Source organism: Orbicella faveolata, unplaced genomic scaffold (assembly GCF_042242905.1).
Source record: "Orbicella faveolata isolate gen_17 unplaced genomic scaffold, um_ofav_v1 contig_48, whole genome shotgun sequence".
In the NCBI taxonomy this organism is placed as follows: domain Eukaryota; kingdom Metazoa; phylum Cnidaria; class Anthozoa; order Scleractinia; family Merulinidae; genus Orbicella; species Orbicella faveolata.
The window spans coordinates 12,043,193-12,057,356 of NW_028301578.1; the positions used below are offsets into that span (position 1 = coordinate 12,043,193).

Genomic DNA, 14,164 nt, shown 5'->3' on the forward strand with positions numbered 1-14,164 from the left:
AGTAAAACGTAGTACAGGCGTCTGAAATACACCAAATGTCAACTCATGGTTCACTGATCTATAAAACATGGGAAGACGCCAAGGAAAGCGCTAAAACGTTTGGAAATCTTCGAAATCTTGGGATTTCCAGCCAAGATAATCAAATATGGCGGCTTTTGGCTTAACGTAGTTACCAGTCTGCTCGAGTTCTATATTTGGCCAACATGGCCAAATTTGGTCAATGACATCAACCTAACAACTGCTCTGGTCTACGTCTACCACTTTACAGTATGAAGAAGACGAGAGTTTTCAGAGGTTAAAAGTAGTAGTTTATTCATGCTTTTATAGTTTCCTGTAGAGTTTTCGAAGGTTTAAGATGTCTACGGTCGATCTAGAGTCGCAGGACTCCTTAGATCCTGAATCGAGCGAATATGATGACGATGAAGATGACGACGACTATTACTACAAATATGGGGACGAGGATGAAGGAATGGCTTCAGACAAAGAAGAAGACCCTGAAAGTTTTGAATTCGTGATTATTGATTCTAGTGAGGCTCAAGAAATATTCGACTCTTTAGTGGCTAAGATCTGTCAAGAGATAAAGGTGAGATCTCTCTAAGAACCAGCTGAAACTTTGGTAATTCCTTACTGGCTCTCGATAATACAACCAGAGCGTCACGGTTGTAAACGTTAAGAAATCTTAATTTGTTTTACGAGCGTCATGATTTGTTAAATGTTTTTCAAGGTATCGCAATCTGTGGCCAGAATCCTGCTGATTCAACACGACTGGAATACAGAGAAGATCTTGGAAAGGTAAACGTGCATTGCGTTGGTCAATACAATTAAAACCGGAACTATGTGCAGCCCAGCTGGTGATGATTTTTTTTTATTGTTTAATTATTAACTCGAAGCACATTAAACAATGAAACGTTTTCACTCTATACAACAAGCAGCGTAATGTTTAAGCTATCTACCAATGATAGTGAATCAATGTATGTATGCTAATTTATATAATTTTTTTTGAATAATACTTTTATAGGTAAACTCCATGAAATGAGCTTGATCTGTCACTTTTTGTTATGACTGTGCTATTTTCAAATTCTCCCAATGGGAACTCCTTGTGAGGTGTAGGTTAAAGAGTGTAGCCATTTTTTCCCATAAGAACCAACCCATCAGGGGGGGGGGGGGCAGTAGGGGATGGGTGTTCAATAAGGTCCCAACATCAAGCAAAAACTAGTTTGAATAGGCTATTTGGTTCATATTGTTGGAACTTTTCCAGTTTCTGTAGCATTATTTTCTAGGAGTATTTCTACTCCCCCCTGGTTGGGATGCTAGTCCATCGCAGAGTAATCCTCCAGCATTAATAATTATATAAATTCACTGGTATCCATTTAATAAATGCCTGGGTAGAGAAAAGTACTGTGAGACAAAAGTGTCCTGCCCATTGAGAACACGACACAGTGATCCAGCCGACACTCAAACCTGAAGTCTGACATGTCAGCTGACAGCAGCAGTAATGCCCCAGTGTAATGTTTCATGCTACCGGAGCTAGACAGAGATTTAAGTGTTTTCCCATAAGCCATCTACATGTACATGTAGTCTTGAAGTCAAGAATTCTCCAGTACATTGTCTTATCTCACAGGCACCGAGTTGATCCAGTTGGGCTGCTTGTCGAGGGAAGAATTATTCCAGAAAAACCTGTTGTTCAAGCTGTAAGTATTAAGTATATAATAATGTTTTATGGGTTATTGACCAAGGGTGAGGTCAAAATGGCTGGATAATGGCCTATTTCCTTTTTGCATGGCCATAAATTCACAACAAGGCCAATATCTAGCCATTTTGACCAAACAAGCTTGGTTAATAAAGGATTTATTGTTAGAGCTTTCAGGGAAATGTTTCTTATGGGACACAGTGAGTAGCCATGTTGCCCGCTAAGGTAGCCAGTCACAGCACAGGACTTGGTGCATCTTGCTCACTCACTGACCTAGCCATATACTGTAATAAGAAAAAAAGAAAGTATTTAACAGATGTTGAAGAAAAGGTTGTTGTTCATCATGGTAGATCCAACAAAGTGTATTATTGTTTGTTTCACAATATAGTCACTTGAAATGTAGATCGCGACGTTTTGACTGCATACTACTAGTCTTTTTCAGGCGATGACGTCGAATGATTACATGGCACCATTTAGTCCACATAAGACTTCACCCTAATAACATGAACAGGGATAGTGGAATTGAAATTCCTGAAGCATAGATGCCCACGATCAAATAACACAACAACAGGAAAACGGTACAACAGCAGACCGCTGAGGGAACAGCTACTCACTGGAACAATGGAACAATGGGAGGATCGAAATACACCAATCACAGCCAATCTTTGTGATATAAATGGTGCCTTATAATCAGTCGACCTCATCGCCTGAAGACGACTAGCAGTAAGCAATCAAAACGTCGCGATCTATATCTCAAGTGACTACATTGTGAGACAAGCGATAATACACTTATTATTTAACACGTCTTTCTCCTTGCTCTCAAATTATTTTTCCTCCTCTGAATCGATGTTTGAGGAAAAGTGCCATGCTTTGCTGGTAAGGTTAAGCCTGCATCATCATCATCATCATCATCATCATCATCATCATCATCATCATCATCATCATCATACCGAGTGTTCTATCTTGCCAGATCTTGTCCCAGTCTCCATTGCATAAGGTTACTTCTGAAGAATCAGTTTTTCTACCCCCCCCCCTCCCCTGGATGGGATGCTAGTCAATCACAGGGCTCCCCCCAGCATTAAATTTGCCAATACCCACTTATAAACTTGCCTGAAGAAAGGAACTGTGAGAACAAAGTGTCCTGCCCAAGAAGAAGACTAGGAGTAAGCAGTCAAAATGTCGCGATCTACATCTCAAGTGACTACATTGTGAGACAAGCGATAATACACTTATTATTTAACAGATGTCTTTCTCCTTGCTCTCAAATTATTTTTCCTCCTCTTAATCGATGTTTGAGGAAAAGTGCCATGCTTTGCTGGTAAGGTTAAGCCTGCATCATCATCATCAGGATTATCATCATACCAAGTGTTCTATCTTGCCAGATCCTGTCCCAGTTTCCATTGCATAAGGTTACTTCTGAAGAATCAGTTTTTCTACCCCCCCTCCCCTAGATGGGATGTCACAGGGCTCCCCCCCAGCATTAAATTTGCTAATACCCATTTATAAACTTGTGTGAAGAGAGGAACTGTGAGAACAAAGCGTCCTGCCCAAGAATGCAGCACAATATTATTGTGTCAGCGTTAAAACCCAGCCTTTTTTATCAGGAGTCCAGTGCACTAATCGTTACACCATACTGCCTGTCCCACTTTGATGGTGAATAGTAAAAACATGTCATGATGGCTTACTAACATCTAACATGGTACTGTCTGTCTGTCCCACTCTACAGACATCAAGATCATTCTACTGTCCAGTGTGCTTTCAGCGTAGTACAAAGTCTAACACAACAAGTGCTTCCTGTGGCCATTCATTTTGTGACGATTGCTGGATGTTGTATTGTGTTAACCAATTAAAGATTGGCTTATCATCTGGTTTGTAAATTTTAGATGTGTAGTTAAGTATTCATAATTATTACAGACAACATTACTTGAAAAATAGAAAACATGGTCCAACTTTCTATTGAGTTATAGAGGCATGAGTAGAAGTTTGGGAGAACAAGAAATGGTGCGGGAACACAAGCCGACAGGAGAGTGTCTCCCCAACTTTTTCAAGTTCTCCCAAAGTTTCACACAAGTGTTTCTGTAACTCGATAAAAATACAGAGGACATGTTTTCTATTTCTTTTAGAAAATACCGTGATGGAAAAAAGAAAAAAATCTCTTTTTACTTTGATCATCAAAATATAAATTCTCTCATGCTTGTTCTGTGTTTCAATTGAGTTTTAGTATTTAAATGTTCTATCACAAATACCGTTCTCTGATTGGCTATGCTACTCACTATCTATTCTGTTGTAAATAGTGAGTAGGGTAGCAGTGTGCACCTGTTGACAAAATGACAGCTGCTTCCTTGCATTTTTGAAGTGCTGTAAAGAGGATTTAGATAAAGGTTTGAACAACTAGTAAATTTCTACTGAAACAAATAGATTGTTTGGTCTTCATTTCTATGCGTGATAGCTGACTCAGGCTGCGACCTCATCAACTATCACATGATAGAAATCTTGAGCTCATAATCTAATTGTTAAATAGAAACACGATTTTTAACCAATGAGTTCCCGTATTTTGCTTGGGCTATTTTCTATTACAGTTTTTATGAACACAGCTGTTTTGTTGGGATAGGTGGCTGTTTTTGCCATCTTTTTCCTAAGGAACAGATGAATAGCTCGACACAGAAGCCAGCTGAGATCACGAAGCACGTACATGTAGACAGTGATTGTCAATGAATCAACCTGCTGCTCTTGACAATCCTATATATAGCTAATTCTATCCACAAGAATGCCTTAGTACTATTCTAAAAATATTATAATCAGTAATTGCAGGTGCAACAGAAGCTGCTTCCAAGCAGGATCAGCTACCGCCACTGTTATCACCTCCAGCAGCCAGCAATTTTGTCACCTATAGTAAATTATTTTAAAGCACCTACTTCACACTGGAGTTCACCCCCTGATTGTAAAAGAGATCCCATTCTTGGATTTGGTGTTATCCTGCCTACTAAGTACAAAAATTTTGACAGGGCTGGAGTGACAGCATTGGGGATCAGAGATTTGATTTGTTATCAATAGTTTTTTTTAAATTTGTTGTGCAATTTTTAGAAGACTATCTTTTGTCTTTCAGGTATTGAGTGTATGAACTGTAATCTTTTAATTGGGGAAGAGATGGCCCTAAAAATACTTAAAAATGGACCTGTGCTAGAAAAATATAGACAATTTCTTTTCAATGATGAAGTAAAGGTAAATCAAGCTCTTTTAATGATCAAATTACAGTTAATCTGTAAAGTATGTTTTTTCATATGGTTGAAAAATAACAGAATTTAACAATTTTGTTTATCATTTTATGATGTGATTGATTAGTAAATACATGTATCCACTAAAACAAATACTGTGCATCAGTCAAAAAACCGTGAACACTCTGATTTGATTCTGACAGGTCTATTGTATACTGACCAATCACAATTAAGTTCAGGACACAGACCGAGGAAAACCTCAAAACCACAAATCAAATTACTTTGTTGCTGTTTGTGGTTTCGTTTTTCTCATGGCTTTCCCCTTGCTGCACTTGAAGATTCCATAAATATTTCTGGTGCTTGATAGTTTTCTGGGTTTCACGGTAATTTCACAAGTGTATCGATACCAGACAAGAAGCTGACATGCGAGGCTAGTGATCTTCATTCAGTCCAGGCCAAACTTCTAGATGAATTCCTATGTATACATCATACATGTAAATGTAGGTCAAAAAAAGTGGACATAAGATTAGCCGGTATTTTACTGTTTGATGTTAATCTTATTTTTTTGTGTTTTCCTTGTTAGTGTCATCCTTTAATGAGATGGTGTCCGGGCAATGATTGTGGTTACCTGGTAAAAGTAGTGGAACCTAAAGCAAAAAGAATTTGGTGTTCAAATTGCAATTCAGTATTTTGGTGAGTATATATATAAAAACCTAGTACCACTACATTTAAGAACTAAGAACTAAGAATTAAGAACTGCACATTGAAATGCTAATAAATTTTACAGCACTTTAAAATTGGGAAATTTTCTATCTTGGAGGTAATCAAAACCATATCTAGTCTCAAAGAAAAACCACAGAAAATAGCACATGCATTGTAGTCATGGTAACATTAAGATTTTACTCAGAACTCTGGGCTGGGTTGTTCAAAGCACGATTAAGCTAATCCAGGATTAGCGTATATTTTTATTTCAATTTTGTAACTTGTCAGTGAAGTTTTCTGTTTAAATTTTTTGTGCTTCAATTTTGGCTTTGACTATTGTCAAATTCCAGGAAACATGGACAGTGAAAACACTTTTATTTAAGAGAAATTAGAACTTTGATTTACTTTTAATCCCGGATTAGTGTTGATCGGCTTTTGAACAACTGGGCCCTGCTGATTAGAAGTAATTTTATGTAGTGCACTAGCTAAATGTAAAATTTCAAGTACCAGGCAAAAAGTAGATGTAGCATGCTTATACCATGTGAATTCTATTTTGTGAGTGAGACACTTCAGGTATTTGGTTACAGTAACTCCATTTTGTTCTGGTTAATTTGTTTCTTACAGTTTTATGTGTGGTGAAAAATACCATGCTCCAACAGATTGCTATACAATTAAGAAATGGCTCACAAAGTGTGAAGATGACTCAGAGACAGCTAATTATATTACTGCTAACACAAAAGATGTAAGTATTGGATCTTAAAACTGTTGGAAAAATTATGCAGCAAAGATCAAGCGTTAAGGTCAACTCTGCACATGAGCCAATTAACCCATCTGGCTGCCGCACTTATTTCTGGTTTCAGTAGCATGAAGCGAATAGGAATATGTCTACCTTCCGGATAGGATGCTAGTCCATTGCAGGGTTACCCCCAGCATTAACTTTGCAGACACTCATTTATACGTGCCTCGGTGGCTAGAGGCATTGTGAGAGTGAAGTGTCTTGCCCAAAGAACACAGCACAATGTCCCTGGCAAGGGTTCCAACCCAGACCGCTCAGTGTGGAGTTGAGTGTGCTATCTTGAAGCCACCAAGCCTCTTCTAAGCTGTACTTGCACATGATATACAGGTTCTAGTTGACAGATGCAGGTTGCAGTTTGATTATGATATGAAGTTGTACATTATTTCTTGGCTAGTCAACAAATACAGGTCTGAAACAAATGGTTTTATTAAGCTGCAATTTTTTTTGCCTAGTGTCCAAATTGTGGAAGCTGTATTGAAAAGAATGGTGGTTGTAATCACATGGTAAGAGAAATTTATTTTCATTATTAATAGTTAATTGTTTATAATTTGAGCTACTTTTGTTACCTTTACTTTAATTTTTTGATCAGTGGCGGATCTAGGGGAGGGTACGAGGATCCCGGGCCTCCCTTCTTTTGGGCCAAAAAAAATTGAAGAAGGAAGAAAAGCTGGCAGGGCAAGCAACCCCACCTCCTCCTGCTGCCGCCGCCCCGCCACTGCCCCCCCCCCCCCCCCCCCCCTTAGCTCAAGGTCTAGATCTGCCACTGCTGGTAATTTGGTTAGTTTCCTTTTGCACGTCTAACTTCTGTGTTTTTTATTTATTCTTCAGCAATGTATCAAATGTAAACACGGTACGTTGTTTATACGTTGTGTGTTACATGTAAATTGTGAAATAATTTATGATTCAGAAGTAAGCTGTTCTGAAACTGCATTGGGGAAATGCCCTGTTTTAAAATTAGGAAATGGACAATTTTGGAAATTAAATGTTTTTGTGTTCAACATTGATAACGATGTAATGGCACAAAATTCTAGACTATTTTTTACACTGTAAATCTCTTAATCGTGCAAATTATTGGTAACTGCACACAAACAAGAACTTGGCAGTTAATAAAGAATAGCCACTGCTATATTCAACTCATTTCCGAGATGAGATCCAGATGGTAGAGTTCAGAGTTTTTTTTCCTGTGTCTCTGATTAATAAAATATCTTTCTTGGTGCATTATAACATTCAAGCTTGACAAGTACTGTCAGTAACATTTCTTTACAGTGTAAGGTATCTTATTTTATGGCTAGCTCCATCAGCGGGCAAGATGTACTAAATCCTGCACTGTGATTAACTACCTGAGTGGCCAAGATGGTGCTATCGTGTCTGTTCGGGACTACCAGCTGTCCCGCAAGAGAAATTTCACTATAAGCCATATAGTAAACCCTTCAATGATTCAGCTTGTTCATTCCAGATGGCTGGATATTGGCCGGAGGGGGGGGGGGGGGGGGGTACTCCCAGAAAAGTTGGGTAAGGGTGTGCTGCCCTCTTCCCAAAACCCTTACACTATTTTTGACCAAAATATGCGATTTGTTTCTACCCTATTTATGATCTTTGTAGCTGGCACAGTTGCCCTAAACATCAGTTATAAAGGGCTTTTGTTGACGGTCTTATTGATAATGATGAAAAAGTAGCTTTTTCTAAGAAACATACCCAATTTAAGACTAGAGTGCTAAAACCATACTCTATTTACGACCAAAATGGCTAATATCGATACCAAATTTATGACCAAAACGGCTGAAAAACCCTCATATATAGCCCAGATATTGGCCTCGTTCTTTTTTGCGTGTTTATGGACCTTGACTCCGTCTCGGTCCATAAACACGCAAAACAAAAAAAAAAACAAACAACAACAACAACAATAAAAACACTTAAAAAACAATATCTGGACTGAACAAGCTTGTCAATAACCCATATATATTATTGATTTTATGCTCTGTATGTTTCTTGGCCGCAGATTTTTGCTGGATGTGTTGTGGAGACTGGAAGAACCATGGATCAGAATATTATGAATGCAGTCGATATAAATCCAATCCTAACATAGTTAATGAGTCCGCTGGTATACAGGCTAGGGAAGCGCTAAAGAAATATCTTTTCTATTTTGAAAGGGTATGTGATACTCAGAAGTAAAATATTCAAACAATAACCTCCAGTTGGCACGAAAACGTGCTCGGATATTTGTCCGCAGAAAATCATCTGTTCCGAGAAGCATACAGTTTTCCGAGAGCGTAGCTCGAGGAAAACTGTGAGCTTTGAGGGACAGATGATGTCCAAGGACGTATATCCGAGCATATTTTCGCGCCAAATGGAGGCTATTGTGTTTGTTATCCTTAGTTTTCGCAACACGCGCGATTTTGAAAATTGGGAAATATCCCTCGGATATATTTTAGCTGGAGAATGTTCAGGCACGTGACGCGTTTAGACCAATCCCGCGAGAGCGGAAATATTTGATGGGGGTAAAATATCAGCCAGTTAGTAGTCAATGATATTCAGAGGCGTTTGGCTATCTGTGGCACCGCCCACACTAGGCCGCAAGAATTTGAAAACGGTTTCTCATTGAAAACGAATCAAATGTTTGCCGTCCTAACTTTGTCTGGATTTCAGCCCTCTCTTCCCTTTCTCCCGCGCCCCCCTCGGGGTAAAGGGAAGAGACGGCTGAAATTCAGACTAGTCCTAACTTCGCCGGAGGAATTAAAAAACCCAACAATCACTGGTCATTTTGGATTTGTGTTTGAGGAAAACGCGGTCAGGGAAATCACGTGATTATCGTGACGCCATCTGGTTTTCGAATAGTCTCCTTCGCAGCCGTTATTAGGGTCGTCACGCAACGCTCCTCCCCACTAAGTGGGGAGGAGCGTTGCGTGACGACCCTAATAACGGCTGCGAAGGAGACTAGTTTTCGAAAAGCTTCGTTTTCAAGATGTTTTCCGTCCACACGTTTTCAAACGTTTTCAAATTCCTCCGGTTTGAAGAGCGTTTTTGAAAAGCTTTGTTGTGGTGACGGATTAGTGTGGAAGGTAGGACTAGAAATAAAGCTGCGTTTTCAAATTTCTGCGGCGTATTGTGGACGCTGTCTGAGAAGAGAGAGAACCGTTGCTAAAAGTCAGGGGCAAAAGTCACAAAATTTAGTAGATGGAAACTCGAAGGAATCTCTGGTCAAAATCAGTGAATTTTGTTAAAAGATTACTTCAGATTTGGAAAATGTGTCTTGTTCAGTGATCAGATAACGACTGTTTCTAGAAAAAGGAATTGAACTCCAAGTACGACGGGTGGCATTTTCTTTCAAGTTGTCGCACGGAAGCTGGTTGTTCAATCCCACCTTACATGTACTTCGCCCTCTCAAACTTATTAATAGTTCATTAAGTTAAAACAAAGAAAATCACAACCGTGAGGGAAGTTTCGATACGCGGTCTTAATTAGCATAGATTTTGACGATTTTACTTCTCCGTTTACTCCTTAGTTTTGTCTCGAGTGAGAAGATATATCAAACACTCGACACAGTGTTTCATCGGCTGGCCAAACACCTCGAATTTTGTCAAAAATACTCCGCTACGCGTCGTATTTTCAACTCTTTTCTCGGTGTTTGGATATACTGATGAAACACTGTCTCTCGTGTTTGATATATTCAAGAAAGTGTAAATACTGGGCTACTTTTCATTAGATCAACCCTTGCTATGTTTAGTGCAAACTGTTTTCTAGTCTTGTAAAAATCTGCTTACCCGCTCACAGTTGGCTAAATGACCATTGACCGGACTTCAAACAAGCTTTGCAATATTCCTAGGAATACTTTTGGCATTCTAAACGCGCCATAAAACCAAGAGTCAATGCTGCAAACGAATTTTGATTCCCGAAATGTTTTCCCATTTGAGCGCGTAAACAAATTTGGCGCGGAAGTGAATTTTGTTTCCTTGAACAGTTAAAACAAAAATTGTTTTTAAATTTTGTCAGAAACATTTTACTTCCGTAGCAAATATTTCCCCGTTTGTGCGCTAGGGAAATAAATTTGGAAAACTGTGTTTCCGTGACAATGTTTCCTTGTAGCCTTACACATGTCCTGTCAGATTTAAGGTGATTCCTTAGTATTGCATTGCGCATCCCTACTGCGCACGATTTTCGCGTCATTAGCGCGCGCACATGAGCGCGTGCGCGTACAAAACGTGAGAGATTTCCCTCAAACTAAGCTCGATAGCGAAATAAATGCTCTTTTTCTCTTAAACGAGCACGGTGATCCCCACTTTATATTTCATAATTTCAGTAAGAACAATATCCTCAATAACTGAGAAAAAAAATAGCAGAAATCTGTGGCTACTTTTTCGGCAAATGAAATAAATACTACAGAGGGAGACATAACGGGCCCGACCGTGCATGTCAAAATTATGTTTCCCTTAAAGGATAAAAAAAATGCAGGGGATTTGAAGACAGTTTTTTGGGACGTAGATGAATAAACAATCAAAGAAACTCAAACTCTGTGTGATATAACACGCTGCATTGAAAAATAATCGAGCTTATTTGTTGCGCGCGGAGATTACCAAAAGTCACCTAAATAACCGTATTTGTAGGCATTGTGGCGTGAAAACAAGCACGGTGACACCCTCTTTTTACTACGTTTTTAACATCTTGTCCTGTAACAACAGCATACCAAGTTTCATCGGAAGTCTATGGCGGGTTCTTTTACTAGGGAATCACCTTAACAGAAAGGTTTCAACACTCAAGTAAACAAAAAATAGTAGTTTGATCGTGTCAAATTTCTCTCTTTTTCTAGTGGCAAAACCATGCGGACAGTCTTAAACGCGAGGAAGAGACGAAGCGAAAAATCAATCAAAAGATACAAGAAAAAGTAAACAACAATATCGGTACTTGGATTGATTGGCAGTATCTTCTAGATGCAGCGCAGTTATTAGCAAAGGTAAGCATGGACGGAGTTTTCTTATAGCGTAATTAAACGAAGGGCTCTTTTAGCGTTCTCCATAGTCGTCTAAAAATATTGCATATACACTGTCATAGTGATGACGTAGTTCTTACAGAGGTCCGTGTGTGATTTGTTGTTACTTGCGCGCGAAAATTTAAAAATGCCAGCCAATCACTACAGCCAAGATTTGTGTGATGCTCCAATCAGAAAGTAATGTAAAATCGTGCAGCCGGTGAAAAGCGCGCGAAAATTTACGTCAGCCAACTCTGGACTGGATTTACTTGTGATTGGTTACTTGAAAAGCGCCTTCTTTCTGATTGGTTAGAACTCGATACGGTCAAACCTTTTGACAACGGACACCCTCGCTAACTTGAGTCGTCGAGTTGATACTTTGTTGTACAAAGTCACTCTCAATAACCGTGTTTATCTCCTCAGTGCCGCTACACACTGATGTACACCTATCCATATGCATACTTCATGGAGGACTACAGAAAAAGACTGGTAACTAAAGATTTCTTATACACAACGTGATATGTTTTGGTGTCTAATTTCATGACATTCAGTTGCTCTCCCAAAACAAAACAAAAATAGTATTTTTACCAGAAAAGCTGAAGTTTCATCCAATAGCAAAAGTATTAGTTGAATAGGAGGAGTTCCTTGGTTTCGCGAAGAACACAAAATGTAAATTTCATTTTAAATTCTGTCGCTGTTGGCCGAGTCCTAATTCAAGGTGGCTCTTAACGGTTCAGCTCGAAGAAGAAAGTTTCTTTGCAAACGCTTTATAACTTGTGTGCTTTTCTTTTGTTTACGGCAGTTTGAATATCAGCAAGCACAGCTGGAACTGGAAATAGAAAATTTGTCTTGGAAGTTAGAAAGAGACGAGCTTTATTGCAGAGGGGTAAGTATTTTACGTATCCAAAAAACACAGTCAAACTCAAACACTGCATTTAATGTTATAACCTCCACTAAACGTGCACTTTGTACATTGTTGAATTACACGTATGTTCTTTTTCCAGACGGAACGTTCGAGGTAAACTTCGTAGTTGTCCTGTCGGGGCAAGTTGGACAACGATTTGCCTGTTGATCGAAGTTTGAAGTGAAAGTATGTCTGAATAAAATGAACAAGGCTAACTGAGTCCTGAAAACCATAAATGTTTGACTAAATGATTGCGTGTAAGATCTGAAAAAAGTGAAATGAAAGAGTTAACCGTATGTTATAACGATCCGTCAGTCTAACTTTCAAAGGAATTAAACCTCAAAAATATAATAGTTAACTGGGGTAGAATATCACCGACGAGGTAATAATAAATGAAAAAAAAAAAAAAACAAAAAAAAAAAACGAGGATGGCTAAGATTTTGAAAGATTGAGAATAGTTACAAGCGGCGAACTTAAAATGTTTAAGCTACATTTTCAAAATGCGGCGTCAGTGCTTTCACATTCCTGAGGACGAGGTTGGGTTAAAATACGTCATCGTCTTTGTTCCAGGGGTGATCTCGTCGTATTCTTGTTTCCTAGGACTTTGAAAATCAAATGGACATAGCAGAGAAGAGAAGACAAACTTTACTGAAAGATTTCCTTGTGCTATAGCAAGGTCTTCGGGAATGAAATTTGCACTTTGTTTTGCGTGACCAACGTGACTGTAACGGTCTTTCGTGATGAACATTTATGCGCTGTATCTGTCACGTGTCTCAATTCAAGTGAGGCTTTAAAGACTAAGTTGGCTATAGAATTACAGTAAATTTAATAATTTTTTGAACGCATCAAGCTTAAAGCTCTGTATATTTATGCAGCCGTTATGAGAAATTTAGGAGCTGTCAATTTAGAGCTTACTTGTAATAAAACTCTTCTACTTGATATTTTCTTTTACAATAAAATACAGAAAAATTTTGTTATAGTTTTGTTTTTGTACTAGTAGCCTCTTGTTTCTTTGTCGGACGATTGTGACGCGAAAGAGGATGGGACAAGGAAAAAATACTGATCATTACATCGGAGAAATTTAAAACGCAGCTTTGTTTCTCCTACTAAGCCTACTGTCCACACTAATCCGTCACAAAAACGGAGCTTTTCGAAAGCGCTCTTCAAACCGAAGGAATGTGATAACGCCGGCTTTACGTTTTTGTGTTGACGGAAAACGATAATCGTCACGATAATCACGTGATTTCCCTTCCCCAGTTTTCCTAAAAAGAAAAAATCGGAAATGGACGGTGATAGTTAGGTTATCAAATTTCTCCGGCGCAGTGTGAACGGAAAACATTTGATGCGTTTTCAAAGTGAAAACCCGGACCTCGTTTTCAAATTCCTCAGACATAGTGTGGACGGGGCCTCAGACAGCTCTCCCTTTCCAGCCGCTGTTTGGGAAAGGGGCCTGCGCTTCTCCCCCGGAGTCGACTCCAGAGAGCGGCGAAATGGAGCCTCGGGAAAACTCGCGCTCCAAATGACTCTCCAAGCTCGACTTGTAAGCAAGTGTAAAATATTTACAGAAACATATGCTGGGTGGGGGGGGGGGGGGGGGGGGGAAGGCGAGAATCCGGAACTCCTATATAAAAAGGACGGTGGTGTTCGTCGTACCTTTTAAGGGTTTAAAAAGCGGTTTTTGAATCTCGTGGGGTGTTCAGCCTCAGAAGGTCCACAGCAGGAGATTTTGCGGTACCATTTAGGGCCAGTTGAGCCGCATGAGTTGTTTTAGAGTTGGTATCTCTCAGGGGTGAAAAAAATTTCAGGTCACGCCCACAAAACAGGACCTTAGTGCTTCTTTCAAGAGTTTCGATGGGGAGTCTGTACGGGTCCGCAAATGATCTCAGGACCACAA

General features: G+C 39.3%; 1 protein-coding gene across 2 annotated transcripts; it reads left to right on the forward strand.

Moving 5' to 3' along the window:
- Positions 1–217: 217 nt before the first annotated feature.
- Positions 218–13,249, forward strand: LOC110039659 (E3 ubiquitin-protein ligase ARIH2-like). 2 transcript variants are annotated; one of them, XM_020744794.2, is made up of 14 exons: positions 218–583; positions 725–792; positions 1,622–1,691; positions 3,417–3,558; positions 4,797–4,912; positions 5,489–5,598; positions 6,232–6,349; positions 6,856–6,906; positions 7,232–7,253; positions 8,403–8,554; positions 11,208–11,351; positions 11,790–11,855; positions 12,169–12,252; positions 12,371–13,249. In XM_020744794.2, exons 1-14 carry the CDS (start codon positions 356–358, stop codon positions 12,386–12,388), a joined length of 1,389 nt encoding a protein of 462 aa, XP_020600453.1. In that variant the 5' UTR covers positions 218–355; the 3' UTR covers positions 12,389–13,249. The 2 variants fall into 2 exon arrangements, with proteins under 2 accessions (XP_020600453.1, XP_020600452.1); XM_020744793.2 differs by having other exon boundaries at positions 12,871–13,249.
- The last annotated feature ends 915 nt before the right edge of the window (positions 13,250–14,164 follow it).